Below are 20,805 nucleotides of genomic sequence, written 5' to 3' on the forward strand. Positions count from 1 at the left end.
GGACCTTCTCAACATGGCGGCGATAGGCCCTAACGTCATTTCCTGCGGGACGGCAAATTTAAGGATCAGGATTTCCGCTTCCGCCCCTTTCCGGCGGTGACGACCTCCTCACGAGAACATGCCTGTGAGTTCCTTCGGCTAGGTTTCCGTGGAGATCTCATTCTTCTGTCTGCACGCTGCTCTCACGCTGATTTGGGATCACAGAGGGCCCTCATTTGCCCTCCGCACTTCCCAGGACAAGTTAACTACAGGGGCCGCAGAGGCCAGCTGGGACCCGTGCTTGGACGGGAGCGGAGAGGCAATAAGATGGCGGCCCAGCTGCGCAGACACCAGGGGCGACAAGGGACGAGCTCTCCCCGTTGTGTGGCAGTGGGGGCTGTTTTCGATCATCCATGTTCACCATTGGTTTCTAAATTTCTACATTTCTGCCTCTGTTAGCTCGCAAAGGATCTTCTTCATCCCTCTCCAGAAGAGGAGAAGAGGAAACACAAGAAGAAGCGCCTGGTGCAGAGCCCCAATTCCTATTTCATGGATGTAAAATGCCCAGGTGAGGAGATAACATGTGGTAGTGGGGAAAGCACTGAATCTCACGAGTTGAAAAAAGGTATCCGTGAAGCCCTAATTGTATTCAGATTTGAATGTTAGAGATGAGTAAAATTTTGCGCTTTAGGAGGAGTGATCCAGAGAGTCCCCTTCAAAACTCTGTAGACCGCAACGTTTCTGTTGGGAAACACTGGAATGATAATGTTGGGCTTCTGTGGTAATTTATGTACTTGTTCCTGGCGGCAAAGGGGTGGGTATGTTGACCAGTTACTGAGCATCTCTCCTTACCAAGTACAGGATTTTTTTCTTTCTGACTTTTGAATAATTTTTTGGATGATGTTGATTAGATTACTCAGAAAATGCATAGGTTGGGGCACATGGTCGAGGTTGCTTTTGAGTTGACTTTGATGTATATCTAGAGCCAGATAATCAAGTTTAGGTATGGAAAGTAAGTTCCAAGAATTTTCATAGCATACTTGTTTTACAGTTAATGCATGACAGCATATGTTTAAGTGAAGAAAGGTTTGGGGGGAAAAGGGTAACTCCTTGATGTTTCCCCCCCCCCCCGCAGGATGCTATAAAATCACCACCGTCTTCAGCCATGCACAAACAGTAGTTTTGTGTGTTGGCTGCTCTACTGTCCTCTGCCAGCCTACAGGAGGAAAAGCAAGGCTTACAGAAGGTAAATGGTTTAATGTAATTTTTATGCTTTTCTTCTTTATGTCAACCAAATGCGTAATCGGGAAGCATGTGTCTCAAAATGCTACTGTCTAAAGCTGGGTGGATGGGTGATAAAAGGGCTTCATATGAGCTGAATCTGATGTCTAGTGACTAGGCAGAAGGTAAAAGAGTTGAAGAAAATACAAATGTAGGTTTCATACCGGTTAGAGGCATTTTGTTTTGTGGGGTTCAGGCAGGGTAAGGAGGCTGCTATCAGTTAACCTTTGAACTTTTTTTTTTTTTTTTTTTGCAGGATGCTCTTTCAGACGGAAGCAGCACTAAAAGTACCCTGTATCAAGATGAACGGGAAACCATCCCAATAAACACGTTTTGGATACATCCTGTTTATTGTCTTGTTTTACTGCTAGGAAGTTCCTACCTCACGTATTCAGGGGCAACCAGAAGAGTGGATTCTAGAGTCATTTGGGGCAAGTAAGTGGCCAAGAACTTAAAAAGTCCATTTGGGACATTGCTATCCCTAGGTTCATGGAGTAAATCTGCAGAGCTTGATTAAAAACTGGAATAGTATGTAAATGGGGTATTTCATTTCACTTTTGTGTTTTCTTAGAATTAAGAACTGACAGTTGATATTTAAAACGCAATCCAGCACACCACTTTAATATAAAGTAGCCTAGGATCCTTTATTTACAGTTCTCAGAAGCCTTGTTTGGAGGTGTGTGAGTGTAGAGGTTGCTGCTGATCTGGGGCTAGAACTCTCCAGTCCCCTATTGTGAAAAACTTGTCCAAGCAGAGGTTAGTGTCATACTCCACAGCCAGTGCTGTAGCCGATTCTGGGCTGGTGGGGGTTGTGGACTCGTGAGTGGAAGGGGAGAACATGTGGATGTGTAAGAACCTAGGAGGAAAGGAAATAAAAGGATAAATAGAGGTGAATGAGGGTGGTACCTGAGTTTTTCGGAGATAACAGATGATGGTTCTTTACCTTAGTGTGTACCTAGAGTTGGCACATAAACAACTGGAACTGTCTGCATCTTGTTTAGGAAGGCATTGTATGCTGGAAAAAGAATAAGAGATGTCAACAAGGAGATCTGTTCTCACTGGAGGAAGGCCTTAAGGGTCAAGTCCGTTCTTAAGTATTGCTATAAAAAAAGTAATGCTTCAAATTAAATAACACTGTATACTTAATAGGAAGTTTTTATTCAGTGATTTTCAGAGGTATTCCAACTTATGGCTGAAAGATGGGAAATGCACATGTATATAATGGTATGTGTTATGTTGCTCATCTCTTGCTATGTATTTGAGCAAAACTAGCTATAATCTAAAGTTTAGCAGTGATTTCCACTTCTGAGTGATAGCTGTTTGCTGCATGCGTTTATTGCTTCTCAGTGAGTTGGGCAGGATCTTTGGTCCACCAGGTGACTAAGGGTAGGGAGGCTAAGTCAGTTTCAATTGCATGTCCCAAATTAGATGTGATATAAACAGCTAATTTTCATCCTCATTTAGTTTGTGAAATAAAATGAAGGCAGTTTCCAAGTCTAAATTCTACGGTGCTGCATATAAGGACTCCTTACCTAGAAAGAGGAAAGCTGTTGATCCCAGCACCGCAAAGAGGGTAAAGAGGAGAATCTGGTAAGAACCTGCGAACTTCTGGAGAACACCTGAACCGTCACATTGATCTACGCATTGGCAGAATAAAAGAAGATAGTTTTTTAAAGGACAGATGTTGCTCCTTTAAAAATTGTATGCTCCTGAGATATCTAGCTGAAACACTCAAAACTTAGCCTCTAGGAAATTCTTTTTGTTCCTTACCAGAGAAAAAGGGGTGAACTGTACTTGGTGCCTCTACCTTTTGGGCTTTAATAAACTGCAATTCTTGAGCCTTTTCAGCTTCCTAAAGAATGTTTAAATTCTCTGCTACTGTAAAATGCCTGTTATCTCTCCTGTGTACTTTAACTCCAAGTGACATCCTTCAGCTTTTAATCCCTCTAACCTGAAACGACCCAGGAGCCACTTGTCCTTTTTTATTCAGCTATCGTTTCTAGGGAACATGATTTGTATATAACTTTGTCCTCAATAAAAGTTGAGACATGTCTTTTGAAGCATAGTTTCTCTTGGTTATTTCGAATTCTTCAGTGTCTAGAAGTGAACTCTTCCTGCCTCATCAAATTGCCATTCCAGATAAACTCACCAGGCCCTTATACATAGTTCCTGTTCTGCAACCCTTGTATAGGCCCTCTACCTCTGGGCTCTTAACTGCTCTTAACGTCTCACTAAACTCTGTTCACAACTGTTTAACAACTTCACACTTAAACTGCTTTACTCTGAAGAATAATTTGAGGTTGCTTATACTGAAAAAAAAAAAAAATGGCCTTCACTGGTGGCTCAGATGGTAAAGAATCTTCAGTGCCTGGAGACCTGGGCTTGATCCCTGTGTTGGGAAGATCCCCTGGAGGAGGGCATGGCAACCCCCTCCAGTATTCTTGGCTGAGAGATCCCATTGGCAGAGGAGCCTAGCAGGCGACAGTCCATGGGGTGTCCAAAAGAGTTGGACACGACTTAGCAACTAAACAAAACAACATACTAAAATCTCCAATCCCTGATCTAGTCCCAAAACTGGAAATCCAAATAAATAAATCAAGAGGTATATTAACTTACGACACCCCTTTGTTGTGTCTACATTGAACTAATTCCTGTCTTAATTGGGCCCTGTTTTAAATACCTGTTTCTGCAAGTAGGTATCATGCTTGTATGAATGATACAGTAGTATGTGTGCTCTAGTAATAAAGATACATTTTTAGGTCTGATAACCACTAATTTTGATATAATTTTGTTTTTTCCCATTCAGGGCATGGACACCTTGAATTCTGAGAACCTTTATAGAGATCCATGAACTCTGTAAAAACTGCTCTCACAGCACAGATTGGGGTTGAACATTCTCTAGTGGTAGGACCCTGAACATCCCAATTTCAACTCTTCAAAGGGGAAAACATCTCTTAAAAAGTTTTAGGAAACCCTTTAGAGTGAGAATTAAAATGCATATAAATATGCTTAGATATTTACTGACTCATACAAATTGGATACTCACAGAAGCCAAAACCTTTCTCCCATTAGATGTACTAAGGTTCAGCCTAATTCACTCCTAGATTCTCCAGGCAAGAATAGTGGGTTGCCATTTCCTCCAGGGGATCTTCCCAACCCAGGGATTAAATCCTCATCTCCTTTACTACTGAGCCACCTGGGAAGAAACTTCTAACACCTCTTTCCGAAACTGTTACCATCCCACCCAAACTTGGCATTGTTTCTGAATTGGGTAAAGGTAGAATCAGCATTTGTTAGAGTTAAGTCTTGCTTCTAGGATTACTACCATTTACTGATTGATGCACAAAGATTTGCTAAATACTTTTGAATTAAATCAAGCATTTATCAAAGGGCTTAAAACAGGGCAAGAAGTATATTTTTGAAGCTGGTAAACTCATGTTAAACTGCATTCATGCTTGGTCACTAAGTTGTGTTTGACTCTGCAACTTCATGGACTGGGGCCCGCCAGGCTCCTCTCTGTCCATGGGGTTTTCCAGGCAAGAATAACTATAGAGTGGGCTGCCACTTCTCCCTCCAGGGGAATCTTCCTGACCCAGGGATCCAACCTGAGTCTCTTGGTGGCTCAGCGGTTAAAAAAATCCACCTGCCAAGCAGAAGACCCCTAGAGGAGATGGCAACTCACTCCAGTATCCTTACCTGGAGAATCCCATGGACAGAGGAGCCTGGGACACTGACTGGGAGCCTGGGACAGCGACTAAAGTTCTACGAAGGCTACCAGAAGGTTATAGTTTATAGGGTAGTCTTCGAGAATAAAGATCCATGTCCCAGCTAGTTTGAATAATCTTTGTCAAGTGGCTGAATATCTCCCATTAATTAAATTCTAAACTAAATTGTAATACATTCTGTCTTTTTGCCTCTAGATTAAAAATAGGCAGCCCCATGCTAACCTGCACCAGACTTAGCTTTCATAGCTCTCACTCGTACAGCCTCACGTTGACTGGTGAGCACACAGGAAATGTTGATGAAAACAGGTGATGCCATCTGCTGGAGGGACGTGAAGTTGACTACTCTCACGGGGTAGATGGCCAGCCCGGGTGTGAGCGAAGAGTGCCTATGGCCAGAGACCACTACAACCGGGGAGCTGGGGAAGACCTTGGAGAAAAGAAAATGGAACTTGTCTGAAAGAAGAAAAGTCAGTTTTGTGTCAATACATTCCAATCATAAATATATACAGTAAGACATCTGGATTTCTAGTTAGCTAGCTGACAAGTCACTTTTTCACACGAATGTGTTCAAGGGTAGGGGAAGAAAACCATCTGTGTGAGAATAATATAGCTAAAACTCTCAGGATAGCATTGGTGGGGTGTGTGTGTGTGTGTGTGTGTGTGTGTGTGTGTGTGTGTGTGTGTGTGTGTGTGTGCGTGTGTGTGTGTGTGCATTTGTATTATCTTCCAGACAATGCTCACGACCTAGAATTTGGACTCTGGGAGCCCCCATGGCATTATCAAGTGGACAGATTTTCTGTTTTAGGAATTTCCTGTGTGGATTTTATCAAGTCGTTCAGTATCTATTCCTTTACCCTGGACTGAGAATGAAAAATCTCATTTTCAAAACCCTGATGTGTTTTGCATCAGTCCTTAACATACCTCTAGCTTCTCGAGAACTCTATCCACTCCCACTACTCTTAGCTCCACGACGTCTTTTTTGTGGCTAAGAACCAATTCTGACTGGTTGATGTAAAAGGCTGGGATGAAAGGAATGAGGATTCTTTGCATTCCATTCTTGCTACGCTCACTGACAAGTGTGGCCCAACCATAGACTGAGGTGTCAGCGGTGCTCAGGACCTGGAGCAGCTCCTCTGACTGGGGTCGAACCTTGATTAGGCAGACATAAACCCCTGGAGAAAAGAGGAAAAACTGAGCAGGAAGGTTCAGAGGCCCTATTTAGTCAATTGGATTAGGTTAGGAAGGAAAAAATAGTTAACATGCAAATTCAAAAGGAAATTAACTCAGTTTTGAGTATTCACTATTAGCATACTGTTGGCCTTTATGGAGGAGTTTACCAAAGATGAAACAGTCCATGGGAACCCATAACAACTTAAGGTAAGGATGCCATTACTGGTTAGTCAGCATGTCAGGGGATATTAAATAATGTAGTACAAGTGGAAATTAAGGGGATATAGGATGAAGTAGTAAGAGTTGGTGAGATCAGTAAAGGGTTTGTGGAAGAAAGGCAAGCTTTGAACATGTCTAATCACTTCTGTATCCAACCACCTCTTGATGGCCTTATTTTTGTTAATAATGTTTTTCTAGTTACCTGTCAAGATTGGTTGTCTTTTGACACCCTTTCTTTTATTCCTATATCTAAATCTTGCTAACTCCTCCTTTGAAATATCTCATATCTGATACCTCTTAGTATTTCTGTTACTCTGGCCTAGACACTTGTCAATTCATGCTTGGATCACTGCAATGTAAATTGCATTTGCTAGTCTCCTTACCTTCCATTCTTCTTATCCATTTTGTGTACTGCCAGTATATACTTTAGTTTTGAAAACTTTCCCAGGGCTCTGTATTGCCTGGAATGTCCTGTTCTCTTCACATCTACCTCAGTCATGGCCATACTTCTAGAGGTTACTTTTCCTATAAAACCTGACCCTTAACACCCAGGTTTGATACAAATACTCCTTTCTCTCTGCCATCTAGCATCCCATGTGTATAACTAATCAGCCTGTGTAGTTCTTAGTTCTGTTCAGTTGCTCAGTCGTGTCCAACTCTGCAACCCCAAGGACTGCAGCATGCCAGGTTCCCTGTCCATCACCAACTCCCGGAGGCTACTCAAACTCATGTCCATCATGTCGGTGATGCCATCCAACCATCTCATCCTCTGTTCCCTTCTCCTGCCTTCAATCTTTCCCAGCATCAGGGTCTTTTCCAATGAGTCAGTTCTTTGCATCAGGTGACCAAAGTATTGGAGTTTCAGCTTCAGCATCAGTCCTTCCAATGTATATTCAGGACTGATTTCCTCTAGGATTGAATGGGTAAGTCTCCTTGCAGTCCAAGGGACTCTCAAGAGTCTTCTCCAACACCACAGTTCAAAAGCATCAATTCTTTGGCACTCAGCTTTCTCTATGGTCCAACTCACATCCATACATGACCACTGGAAAAACCATAGCCTTGACTAGACGGACCTTTGTTGGCAAAGTAATGTCTCTGCTTTTTAATATGCTGTCTAGGTTGGTCATAGCTTTTCTTCCAAGGAGCAAGCGTCTTTTAATTTCATGGCTGCAGTCACCATCTGCAGTCATTTTGGAGCCCCCCAAAATAAAGTCTTGACAGGTGAATCCGTCAGGAGGCCCGCAGGGGCTCAGTCTTCCAGATCAACGGGTGGGGACAGTGGCTGAGAATGTGAGGAAGTCATTCCTTTTCCGAGTTGCTCTCTTCCAGGCTTGGTCCAGTTGTCATCATGGCCCATGGAAATCAACGAGAACTTGCCCGCCAGAAAACATGAAGAAATCTCAGGAAATTAGTAAGGGAAAAAGAAAAGAGGATAGCCTGACTACCCCTCAGAGGAAGCAGAGGGACTCAGATCATGCAACAAAAGCAGAAGGCAGCCAATGAGAAGTCTATGCAAACGAGAGAAATGATGACTACTTGGAAAACCTGGGTGCTACTGCTAACTAAATATATCATAAGCTCCATGATCAAGATTTCATAGCGTGAACAGGCAGTACATATGTTATATCCTTATGAAACTATTTTAAACTTGTCCTTTCAGCCTGACTTACTGTGATGTTTCAGAGCCATTCTTCAAAGAATAAAACACTAACCATGCAAAATAAATAAAGTCTCTCACTGTTTCCATTGTTCCCCCATCTATTTGCCATGAAGTGATGGGACCAGATGCAAGGATCTTAGTTTTCTGAATGTTGAGTTTTCAGCCAACTTTTTCACTCTCCTCTTTCACTTTCATCAAGAGGCTCTTTAGTTCTTCTTTGCTTTCTGCCATAAGGGTGGTGTCATCTGCATGTCTGAGGTTATTGATATTTCTCCCAGCAATCTTGATTCTAGTTTGTGCTTTATCCAGTCTGGCATTTTGTATGATGTACTCTGCATATACATTAAATAAGCAGGGTGACAATATACAGCCTTGATGTACTCCTTTCCCGATTTGGAACCAGTCTTTTGTTCTAACTGTTGCTTCTGGACCTGCATACAGATTTCTCAGGAGGCAGATCAGGTGATCTGGTATTCCCATCTCTTGAAAAATTTTCCACAGTTTGTTGTGATCCACACAAAGGCTTTGGCATAGTTGATAAAGCAACAGTAGATGTTTTTCTGGAACTTTCTTGCTTTTTTGATGATCCAGTAGATGTTGGCAATTTGATCTCTGGTTCCTCTGCCTTTTCTAAATCCAACTTGAACATCTGGAAGTTCATGGTTCACATACTGTTGAAGCCTGGCTTGGAAAATTTTGAGCATTACTTTGCTAGCATGTGAGATGAGTGCAATTGTGTGGTAGTTTGAACATTCTTTGCCCTTGCCTTTCTTTGGGATTGGAATGAAAACTGACCTTTTCCAGCAGTGGCCACTGCTGAGTTTTCCAGATTTGCTGGTTTACTGAGTGCAGCACTTTCACAGCATCATCTTTTAGGATTTGAAATAGCTCAACTGGAATTCCATCACCTCCACTAGCTTTGTTTGTAGTGATGCTTCCTAAGGTCCACTTGAATTCATATTCCCGGATGTCTGGCTCTAGATGAGTGACCACACTGTTGTGATTTTCTGGGTCATGAAGATCTTTTTTGTATAGTTCTGTGTATTCTTGCCACCTCTTCTTAGTATCTTCTGCTTCTGTTAGGTGCATACCATTTCTGTCCTTTACTGTGCTCATCTTTGCATGAAATGTTCCCTTGGCATCTCTAATTTTCTTGAAGATATCTCTAGTCTTTTCCATTCTATTGTTTCCTCTATTTCTTTCCGTTGATCACTGAGGAAGGCTTTCTTATCTCTCCTTGCTGTTCTTTGGAACTCTGCATTCAGATGGGTATATCTTTCCTTTCCTCCTTTGCCTTTAGCTTCTCTCCTTTTCTCGGCTATTTGTAAGGCCTCATCAGACAACCATTTTGCCTTTTTGCATTTCTTTTCCTTGGGGATGGTCTTGATTACTGCCTCCTGTACAATGTCACGAGCCTCTGACTATAGCTCTTCAGGCACTCTATCAGATCTAATCCCTTGAATCTATTTCTCACTGCCACTGCATAGTCATAAGGGATTTGATTTAGGTCATACCTGAATGGTCTAGTGGTTTTCCCCACTTTCTTCAATTTAAGTCTGAATTTGGCAATAAGGAGTTCATGATCTGAGCCACAGTCAGCTCCTGGTCTTGTTTTTGCTGACTATATAGAGCTTCTCCATCTTTAGCTGCAAAGAATATAATCAATCTGATTTAGGTATTGACCATCTGGTGATGTCCATGTATAAGAGTTTTCTCTTGTATTGTTGGAAGAGGGCGTTTGCTATGACCAGTGGGTTATCTTGGCAAAACTCTGTTAGCCTTTGACCTGCTTCGTTTTGTACTCCAAGGCCAAATTTGCCTGTTACTCCAGGTGTTTCTTGACTTCCTACTTTTGCATTCCAGCCCACTATAATGAAGAGGACATCTTTTTTGGGTGTTAGTTCTAGAAGGTCTTGTAGGTCTTCATAGAACCGTTCAACTTCAGCTTCTTCAGCATTATTGGTTGGGGCACAGACTTGGATCAGTGTGATATTGAATGGTTTGCCTTGGAAACAGAGATCATTCTGTCATGTTTGAGATTGAGATTGTGGTCCTAGTAAGCCTTGTCTTGGTCCTCTATCTCCAGTGCCCGTCCTGGTACCAGGCATTCTATTTGGTGTTCAACAGTTTACCAGAATTAACCTTCCTTCAGTGGTTTCTCATTACCATTCAAACTGTCTGACCTTGGAGTAAAAGCTCTCCCATGATATAGCACTACCTACTTATATTTGGCGTGGACTGTCTTATTTTAGATCAGTTGATTTATTTAATGTCCTCCCAAAGTCATGCCTATTTTTTCTTTCCACTTGTTAATGCTGTTCTGCTCAGAATATCCTTCAGTTCAACAGCATTCAAACATTGTGCTACTAGTTGGGAACAAAAGATGTATGAGACATAATCCAAGCCCTCACAAAGATAACAGGCTAACAAAGGAAAAAGTATTAAGTTATAACAGAAAACCATAGCATATTATAGATACGTGTTAAAAGTTTGTTGAATGGATAGAACAAAAATGCTGACTGAGAAAGATGCCATAGTTACATAGCAGATGAAACTAGAAAGCAGAAATGTAAACCAATAAAGTGATATTTGTACAAATATGAAAACAAGGGGGAAACCAGATTCAACTGGTGGAACCCACCTTTTTCCATGCTGAAATCTGAATGGACATGAAAGACTTTACTTGCTGGAATGTCTAGTAAAGTATTACTGAACTGTACATGACACAGCATAAGGGTCTCTGGAAGAAGTGTTGTAATGGCCAAGGCCTGACTTGGGGTGCAGGATCCTAGAGACCAGAAAAGAGGTAAATAGCTTTGTCACGAGGAGGAATTTGTAAAAGGGGAACCATATATATATTATATATAGAGGAAGTCTGGAATTTAAAAAATAAGAAAGAAGGGTCAGCTCTGTTTGAATTGCTACAGCTGTCTATTTGCCAGCTCTGTTCGGTCTTACCACAATCAAGGTGAAAGGAGAGTGTAAGACTCTTGCCTCTGCCAGTCTGTGACTATAATGGGGTTTCTATTATTAATAATATAGCTGGTGTTCTCTTTCAGAAGTTTTTGGAATTCATTAATGGGAATAAGATTACAGAGAAATCAGGCAGTTATTAGAAATAAAATGCTACACTTGGGAGGTAGCTTTTATAATCTAGGAAGATTTGTTTTCCATAATTGATTGTATAATACGTCAAGTCAAAGATCTCTAGAACTTCATTACAAGGAGCCACACAGCTGGCAAGAAATCGCCTGGCACCAAGGTTGGGTCAGCTGCAATTTTAAATTAAATAGAAACCCGTGTCTTGGTAACAAGATTTTCCCTTGCACAGTTTCTTAATGGTCTCGGTTTGCTAAAGCTCTTTCTCAATTGTCAGCAGTTCAGTGATCATTCTCATCTTTTGGAGACTATCACCAATATCAATGGAACTGTTACATGAAGTTTCATAAGTTGTGGTTTTAGAAAGATTCTGCAAGTGAAAAAATTGTAATCTCTTTGTAAAATTTAATAAGGTAGATAACAATGAGATAATATATTATGAAGAAACATTTACTACTTTGTAAAAGAACCTGGAGAATTTTAAAGATCAAATACTCTTATTTATACATACATGTTCAGATTGTATTTATAACATTAAATATCTACTGTGAAAAGAAAATATATTAAGTGCTTAAAAATTGAAGGACAAAATGGGAAATTAGAGGGACTTCACTGGTGGTCCAGTGGCTAGGACTATGTACTCTGAATGCAGGGGGCCCAGGTTCCATCCCTGGTCAGGGAACTAGATCCTACATGCTGCAACTAAGACACAACACAGCCAAGTAAATAAATAAAATATATATTTTTAAAGGTCAATAGCGTTTAAATTATCTTAAGGGTTATAGACCATTATATTCTGTTCTATTCTGGACTTCTCTGGTTGGTTTTGCATGTTTTCTCACCCCCCACTATCCCTCCATCCACCCCCATCCCCCAAATCTGGAATCTGTTCTATAGAAACAAAAAGATGAATGAAAGGATGTACATGGACTTTGGAGTGGAACATATCTACTACTCTTGCCACTAACTCGTTTGTTACCTTGTACAAAATACTTGCTCTTAGTATTCTCACCTTTTTTTTTTTTTTTTTCCCCTGACCAGGGATTGAACCCAGGCCCTCAGCAGTGAGAGCACTGGGCCGCCAAGGAATTCCCAGTACTCTCATCTTTTTAAAAAAATTTTATTCGAGTATAGCTGCTTTACAATGTTGTGTTAGTTTCTGCTGTACAGCTATATGTATACATATATTCCCTCTTTTCTGGATTTTCTTCCCATTTAGATTACCACAGAGCACTGAGTAGAGTTCTCTGTATAGTCAGTTTTCATCAGTTATCTCTTTTATACATAGTAGTATATATATGTCAATCCCAATCTCGCAGTCCATTCTCCGCCCCAGTATTCTCATCTTTAAAATGATGACAATTACTACATGATGAGATTGTTAAAAGAGATAAAAGGTATAAAAATTCCTAACATAGTATTTGGAATCTATTAGGAGCTTCTTTGGAGAAGGCAATGGCTCCCCATTCCGGCACTCCTGCCTGGAAAATCCCATGGACAGAGGAGCCTAGTGGGCTGCAGTCCCTGGGGTCACAAAGAGTCGGACCCGACTGAGCGACTTCATTTTCACTTTTCACTTGCATGCATTGGAGAAGGCAATGGCAACCCACTCCAGTGTTCTTGCCTGGAGAATCCCAGGGACGGGGGAGCCTGGTGGGCTGCCGTCTGTGGGGTCGCACAGAGTCGGACACAACTGAAGCGACTTAGCAGCAGCAGGAGCTTCTTCTATTTTAGTTATCTTTCCTCCTCCCCCCACATTAAAAAGTAATTTTACTTATTTATTTTTGGCCGTGTGGTTTTGTCTTCGCTGCCGCCTGGTCTTTTCTCTAGTTGCAGCGAGCGGGGCCTACTCTCCAGTCGTGGTGCGCAGGCTTCCCATTTCAGTGGCTTCTCTTATTACAGGGCACTGGCTCTAGGGCATGCGGGCCCCAGCAGTGGCAGTGCAGGGCGCAGCAGTTGCAGTTCCTGGGCTCTAGAGCACAGACTCAATGGCCATGGCGCATGGGCTTAGTTGCTCCTTGGCATGTGGGGGTCTTTCTGGACCAGGGATCAAACCTGTGGCTCCTACACTGGCACGTGGATTTTTCACCACTGAGCCACCAGGGAAGCCTTCCTCCCCTATTTTTTGACAGTAAATCATGGCCCAATACAAAATGAAAAAAGAAAAACACAAGGCAACTTTGCTGAGCAAATAACATTTCACGTAATTATCTAGTCTAACAATTCTCAAATCTGGAGAAGCTTTAAAAGAATTGTATCTTATGCTTTATCCCAAACTTACTAAATCTCTGGATGGAGCCTAAGAATTTGTATTTTTAAAAGATTTCTTTGGGTAACCTTGAAAATCATCCACGTTTGGAAATTCTTGGTTTAGGCTACCTCCTGTTTTCCGGCAGGGTTACAAGCAGAAAGATATAGTAACTAGGTTGAGCCTATCTTAAAACCTTAATCCAGTCATAATTCTGAGATCTCACAGCTCTCAATGATTCCATTGTAAAAGTAGAATCAATTTTGAAACGAAAGAAAACTTGGATTGCTAATCCAAAGAGGTGAATTAATTGACAGAGGACGGGAAAGGTGGGAATAATCGCCCAGAACTATAAAGAGATTCTTGACCTTTAAGATTGATACCATTTCTGCCAGCAGTGATGAACAGCTTGAACACAGTTGAATTGGGGGTATTGGTGAGGTAAGTCTTGAGGTCATAACTGAGTGTTAATCTTGATGATGCATTGACCACCACCTGTTAGCAAACCAAAGGAAAATTAGAACCTAGGTTCTTAGAGAATCTGGTTTCCTTCCTCTCCAACCCTCATAACTTGTTTAGCTGAAAGCATCTGTTTCACATAAGAGCAAATTGCCCTTGGGATCAGGTATTTTGAAAACCACAAAATCTGTTTACTTTTGAGAAGAAAATAACATTTTTTTTCTAAAAGGAGATCTTTGTCCCTTATTCCTTCTGACATATCTTCCCTGTGTATGATTCCCCATTAATCAATTTTTCCTACTCCCATGTCAAATTTTCCTTCTCTGCTAAATGATTCCTAAGCCATTTTTTCCCCATTTTAAAAGTGATCAGTGAAACAAACTCTTGACTCCAACTCCTTGAAGAGGACTATCTCCAAGTTCTCTTTTTCAATTCTCCAGTCAAACTTCCAGTCCCTTTATTCCACTGAAGCTACTCATCAAAGTCACCAGCCTCCATATTGCAAAACAAGCAGTCATTTCTCAGTTCTCACATTTGACCCATCAGTAGCTTTCATATGGTTGACCACTCTTCCTCCTTGAAATACCTTCTTCACTTGGCTGCCTGGACACCAGTATTCCCACTCCCTCCCACTTCCCCAGTCATTCTTATAAATCTTATAAATTTCTATAAATTTCCCTTGTTGGTTCTCATTCTTCTTTCAGGGGTCTTTTTTTTTTTTTTTGAATGTGGACCAGTTTTTAAAAGTCTTTATTGCATGTGTTACAATATTGCTTCCGTTTTATGTTTTGGTCCTTTTCTCTTGTTTTTGGCTACTAGGCATGTGGGATCTTAGCTCTCCTACCAGGGATCGAACTCAAAACCCCTGCATTAGAAGGTGAAGTCTTAACCACTAGACCACCAGGGAAGTCCCCTTTCAGCGGTCTTAATACTGGTGTGTTTCCAGAACTTAGCTCTTGGACCTCTTCTCTATGTACACTCACTCTCTTGGTGATCTTATGGCGTTAAATATCTCTATGCCAATGATTCCCAGACTTTTATATTTAGCTACCTCAACACATCTAATTGACATCTAACAGACATCCAATTTTATGTGTCCAAAAACTGATCTTTTCTCCAAAACTGTTCCACCTACAGTCTTAGCCATTTCAGTTGATGATAATTCTGTCCTGTACTTTTAGTTATTCAATAAAAAACCCTTAAGTCATTCTTGATGCTTTTGAACTTTACATATAATCTGTCAGGAAACTGTATCAACTGTACCTATAAAATATATTTAGAATCTGATCAACTTTTCACCACCTCCTCAGTTGTCACTCTGATCCACCATCATATCTCAGTGGGAACTGCAATAACTGGTCTCTCAGCTTCTACTCCTGTCCCTACAGTCTAGTACCAATCAGTAGCCACAGTGATATTTTACATTATAAATCAGACTAGGCATTCCTTTGGTTAAGAACCTTAATCTATGCTTAAATTATCTATGTTTCAGTAAAGTTTGTTGTCTGGTTTTGTGTCTGATATATGAGTGTATTTCTATTAATAGGATGTGCTTCCTATATATATATTCCCATATGTGAAACAGTTACTTTAGACTCTTGTGGAATCTTAGTTCTACAACCAGAGCTAGAACCTACTCCATGGCAGTGAAAGCCTGCAATCCTAACCACTAGGCCACCAAGGAACACCCATGGGCTCTTCTCATATTATTAAGTTTACCTCTCGATATGTTTTCACTAGTCCTGGGATGTCATGAAAGATAGTTGCTGTCCCTGGACTCCTGGCCACTCCTACCCCAGTGACAACGTCTGTTTGTAAAATATTGTCAGCAGAAATCATCCACATCCCGGGTTCACCTAGGAAAAGACACGAGAAAGAAGTTGACTGCAATGTTTGATATAATTTGATGGTCACTCTCACCTTACCCAGAATCCAAGTCAGTAGACCATTTAAGCATACATATATCCCTTCCCAGGAGGAGCACCCAGCTGTGAGGATAACTTGGTTTTCTTTTTCATTTTTGGCTGTGCTGTGTGGCATGTGGGGATATTAGTTCCTGGACCAGGGATTGAATCCATGCCCCCAGCAATGGAAGCACAGAGTCTTAACCACTGGACTATCAGGGAAGTCCCTAACTTTGTTTTTCTAATGTTGGGTTTCCCTTCATATATCATACCAGCAAAACAAAATAGGAACTGCTGAACTTAGAATCACAAAAGAAGCTACTTGGAGACTATAACTGTTCTCCTTAGGAAAAAGAAAAACATCTTTTACACATAGGAATAGCACTTCATCTCACACACTAGTAAAGCAATGCTCAAAATTCTCCAAGCCAGGCTTCAGCAATACGTGAACCGTGAACTTGCAGATGTTCAAGCTGGTTTTAGAAAAGGCAGAGGAACCAGAAATCAAATTGCCAACATCCACTAGATCATCAAGAAAGCAAGAGAGTTCCAGAAAAACATCTATTTCTTCTTTATTGACTATACCAAAGCCTTTGACTGTGTGGATCACAAAAAACTGTGGAAAATTCTGAAAGATATGGGAATACCAGACCACCTGACCTGCCTCTTGAGAAACCTATATGCAGGTTAAGAAGCAACAGTTAGAACTGGACATGGAACAGCAGACTGGTTCCAAATAGGAAAAGGAGTATGTCAAGGCTGTATATTGTCACCCTGCTTATTTAACTTATATGCAGAGTACATCATGAGAAACGCTGGGCAGGAAGAAGCACAAGCTGGAATCAAGATTGCCGGGAGAAATAACAATAACCTCAGATATGCAGATGACACTACCCTTATGGCAGAAAGTGTTGAGGAACTCAAAAGCCTCTTGATGAAAGTGAAAGAGGAGAGTGAAAAAGTTGGCTTAAAGCTCAACATTCAGAAAACGAAGATCATGGCATCTGGTCCCATCCCTTCATGGCAGATAGATGGGGAAACAGTGGGAAAAGTGTCAGACTTTATTTTTTGGGGCTCCAAAATCACTGCAGATGGTGATTGCAGCCATGAAATTAAAAGATGCTTACTCCTTGGAAGGAAAGTTATGACCAACCTAGATAGCATATTCAAAAGCAGAGACATTACTTTGCCAAAAAAGGTCCATCTAGTGAAGGCTATGGTTTTTCCTGTGGTCATGTATGGATGTGAGAGTTGGACTGTGAAGAAAGCTGAGCGCTGAAGAATTGATGCTGAACTGTGGTGCTGGAGCAGACTCTTGAGAGTCCCTTGGACTGCAAGGAGATCCAACTAGTCCATCCTAAAGGAGATCAGTCCTAGGTGTTCATTGGTAGGACTGATGCTGAAGCTGAAACTCCAATACTTTGGCCACCTCATGCGAAGAGTTGACTCATTGAAAAGACCCTGATGCTGGGAGGGACTGGGGGCAGGAGGAGAAGGGGACGACAGAGGATGAGATGGCTGGATGGCATCACTGACTAGATGGACATGAGTTTGGGTAAACTCCGGGAGTTGGTGATGGACAGGGAGGCCTGGCATGCTGCAACTCATGGGGTCGCAAAGAGTCAGACATGACTGAGCGACTGAACTGAACTGAGCTGAATTGAACTGTAACTTTGTATAGACCCTGCTAGGGATGAATCTGCTTTGACCTACTGATTGCTATCAGCAAGAAGACTGCAAACAAGTATCAGCTGGCAGAAGAGAGGATTAGTTTACTTTGGCTTAAGTCCCAAGGTGCCAGAGAAATGTCAAATATTAGACTGGATTACTGATCCTCGAATGTGGCCCTTCTGCTTCCTCATCCAAAGCAGTACTGACTTGAGATGACCCCAAATTCCAGAATGGATGACCATCCTGACAGAACCTAGGAAAAGGAAGTAAAAAAGCCTCTGCTTCATCAACAAAATTTAATAGTCATGGTATAGTAAGCAGTTAGCTCACTGACCCTGGATTACATGTTAATAAGTAATGGTTGCTTACAAGTCAGTTGTCAGGATTGGAGGATTTGACTCAGGCTGAATAGAGTTCCCTCTGTATCAAGTCCAAAATATATGGTTAATGTTAAAGTCAGGTCCAATGTTATATCACTTTACCCAAATAACATGTGTCCATAATTCCCCAAAGAGGATGCAAAACCCAAACCACATACCACCCCAGCCAGCCTTACTTGGATGGATTATTTGATTGTATACTACCAGTCAGTGTATACCATTTTGGGATATGCTACCTGTAAGCATAAAGATATAACACATTTCCAAAGCCAAGACTGATTTTCTGTAACTCAATAGTACTTCTTAGAACAGAAATACTTTGCTGATCATGAGTATACTGTAGCCCAGTGCAAGGCCAAACCTTCTTTCAGTGATGGTATACATGGAAGTTAGGCCTTTAAAGTTGCCTCACAAAACAGTGTACACACAATTGGTTCTTAGAACTAAAACCTTATTGTCTTTTCCTTCCTTTCATCTCATCCTTTATTGATGTTCAACTTTGCAATTATCTTCCTTCAGAAGCTGGGAGTGGAGGAGAAGGCATTGGTACTCTACACTGCCTATGTGTTCAATAGACATTTGATAAATATTACTGGCTGACTTCTAGTCAGCTGGCTTTGGAGAGAAATGGGCACTAAACTGAGAATTATCAATTAACATGAAAAATAATAAAATACACTAAAGTATTTTCTTTCTCAGAGAGAAATCCTCTAAGGGATGAGTTGCTTTCTAATCCTGTCAGTTGTGAGGTTGAGAAAGGGAAAGTATCCAAACCATTCTGGTTGAGGAGGTAAGTACGGAAGCAGATGACATCTCCGACAAAGGTAAGCTTGGTGTCTGGCTCGATGGCGTGCTCTACAGAAACAGGGATATAATCTGCCATGCCTGGATGTCTCCGGTCCCAGAGCCCCACAACTGTCACCCCTCTGTTCACAGCCTGGGCCATGTAAGTATAGTTCCTATTCCCTGGTCCAATGAGAAGCAGGTCATCTCTGAAAGTAGACATGAAAGGTAGAAATCTCTGAAAAGAGTCAACAGTTCTGGAGTCAGACCCTATCACAACATTTTATATTCAATAGCTCAAAAGAATTCAGATGGAATTCTACAGTGGAGAGTAAACAACTAGGGCCAGGGATCAGGTCTATTACATTTATATACATGGTGCCCAGCTAGGCTATTTTTCTTAAAAAAAACTTTTTTTCCAGTTTGGCTTTTTGATAATACTCCAGTTGGCTCCCTATAGGAGTTTAATATGAACTAGGACTTGTCAAATTCAAAACATATTAAAACTCTTCTTCATTGAATAATTAATTCTGGTCTTTCCTCCATTTTTAAAAAAAGCAGATAGTTTTTTGTTTTGTTGTTTTTTTGGTCATACTGCCATGTGTGAATTTCGTTCCTTAACCAGGGATTGAACCCAGGCCCATAGAAGTGAAAGCATGGAGTCCTAACCACTGAACCTCCAGGGAAGTCCCAATATTAAAATCAACTGTCCCTCCCTATCTTAATAAAAGAAAGATCAGATTCCAAGTGCATAACATGAGAAGAATTTACTAGCACTGCTATATACCAGGCTAATCTACAAGACTTCTACCATAGTGTTAATACCATTCCTTTGCCTTCCATACCTGTTTAAAGCCAGATAAAGCTGGGTATTGTGTGTGTGGAATTTCTCTCCGATGCTATTGTAAAACTGAACAATGAAGGTAAGAGACATGCCCAAGGGAAAGGCTGATAGGGTCCTTCCTTGAGCCGTGTATAGCTTGGGGTGGCTGCTCATTCGCAGGTATGTCACTGGTGCTACCTGTGGGAGACAAAACCTATTGGTACAGAGCAGAATGCACTGGAGGGGAGCTATGACCATATTCTGAGACTTATAATCAATGATAAAAATCGTGTTCCTCTTTTGTAGGAAGTAGCTAGCTCTTGATTTCAGATGACTTAAATCAGAGTGAAAAAGAAATATGACAGTACAGGAAATGGCTTTTAATTATCGGTGCGTGCTCAGTTGCTCAGTCATATCTGCCTCTTAGTGACTCCATGGACTATAGCCCACTGGGCTATAGTCTCACTATGGCATGGCTCCTCTGCTCATGAAATTTTCCAGGCAAGAATACTGGAAAGGGTAGTCATTTCCTTCTCCAGGGGATCTTTCCAACTGAGGGTTCAAACCCGTGTCTCTTGCATCTCTTGCATTGGCAAGTCGATTCTTTACCACTGTGCCACCTGCGAAGCCTCTTTAATGATTAAAGCAGCAGAAATGTGAAGCAAAGCTGGAGTTTTTTAAGGAATGGACTGTATTTCCTCTTTCGTGACGAGTGTCAATATTTATTGTTAAGGAGAAGACTCTTGAGAGTCCCTTGGACTGCAAGGAGATCCAACCAATCCATTCTGAAGGAGATCAGCCCCGGGATTTCTCTGGAAGGAATGATGCTAAAGCTGAAACTCCAGTACTTTGGCCACCTCATGCGAAGAGGTGACTCATTGGAAAAGACTCTGATGCTGGGAGGGATTGGGGGCAGGAGGAGAAGGGGACGACAGAGGATGAGATGGCTGGATGGTATCACCAACTCGATGGACGTGAGTTTGAGTGAACTCTGGGAGTTGGTGATGGACAGGGAGGCCTGGCGTGCTGCGATTCACGGGGTCACAAAGAGTTGGACATGACTGAGCGACTGAACTGAACTGAACTGAATCGATAACTTATCAAGAATACTATAGATTGTGCTTTTGCACTATAGCAGATAAAGTAACGGAAGTGAAATACTGTGATACAGTAAGGGAAGTCCAGCTTTGAAACCCAGCTTTATCATTTCATATCTTCATTGAACCATTCTAGGTTTTATATTTCTTATCAGTTTAATAGGGCTAATGATGCTTGTATAATAAGGTTTTTGTGGTGGGTAAAAAAAATATACATAAAAGGAGCAACACAAGGCTGGAACATACTAGATTTTTAATGCCCCAAACATTTTGTTTTAGACTAACTTACTTCTAAGGTCTCTTCTAA

General features: G+C 41.4%; 2 protein-coding genes and 1 pseudogene across 2 annotated transcripts in view; 2 read left to right on the plus strand and 1 right to left on the minus strand.

Moving 5' to 3' along the window:
- RPS27 (ribosomal protein S27) lies at positions 28-1,608 on the plus strand. The gene is made up of 4 exons (XM_005677468.3): positions 28-124; positions 439-547; positions 1,115-1,225; positions 1,517-1,608. Exons 1-4 carry the CDS (start codon positions 119-121, stop codon positions 1,543-1,545), a joined length of 255 nt encoding a protein of 84 aa, XP_005677525.1. The 5' UTR covers positions 28-118; the 3' UTR covers positions 1,546-1,608.
- Positions 1,723-20,805, minus strand: part of NUP210L (nucleoporin 210 like) — an 89,676-nt gene continuing 70,593 nt past the window's right edge. The window contains 10 exon segments of the mRNA XM_013977080.2: positions 1,723-2,116; positions 2,204-2,275; positions 2,793-2,897; positions 5,208-5,412; positions 5,907-6,157; positions 10,676-10,822; positions 13,750-13,876; positions 15,560-15,696; positions 18,570-18,787; positions 19,424-19,599. Coding sequence (XP_013832534.2) covers positions 1,989-2,116; positions 2,204-2,275; positions 2,793-2,897; positions 5,208-5,412; positions 5,907-6,157; positions 10,676-10,822; positions 13,750-13,876; positions 15,560-15,696; positions 18,570-18,787; positions 19,424-19,599 — 1,566 coding nt within the window. The 3' untranslated portion in view covers positions 1,723-1,988.
- On the plus strand, positions 7,510-8,033 carry LOC102181550 (annotated as a pseudogene).

The sequence above is a fragment of the Capra hircus genome, chromosome 3, assembly GCF_001704415.2.
Source record: "Capra hircus breed San Clemente chromosome 3, ASM170441v1, whole genome shotgun sequence".
Classification (NCBI taxonomy): Eukaryota; Metazoa; Chordata; class Mammalia; order Artiodactyla; family Bovidae; genus Capra; species Capra hircus.

What these genes read in the sequence shown, in the direction of transcription:
- RPS27 (XM_005677468.3), top strand. An exon ending in CATGGATGTAAAATGCCCAG is followed by an intron (nt 548 to 1,114) that starts GTGAGGAGATAA and finishes CCCCCCCCGCAG; the next exon opens with GATGCTATAAAATCACCACC. An exon ending in AAAAGCAAGGCTTACAGAAG is followed by an intron (nt 1,226 to 1,516) that starts GTAAATGGTTTA and finishes TTTTTTTTGCAG; the next exon opens with GATGCTCTTTCAGACGGAAG.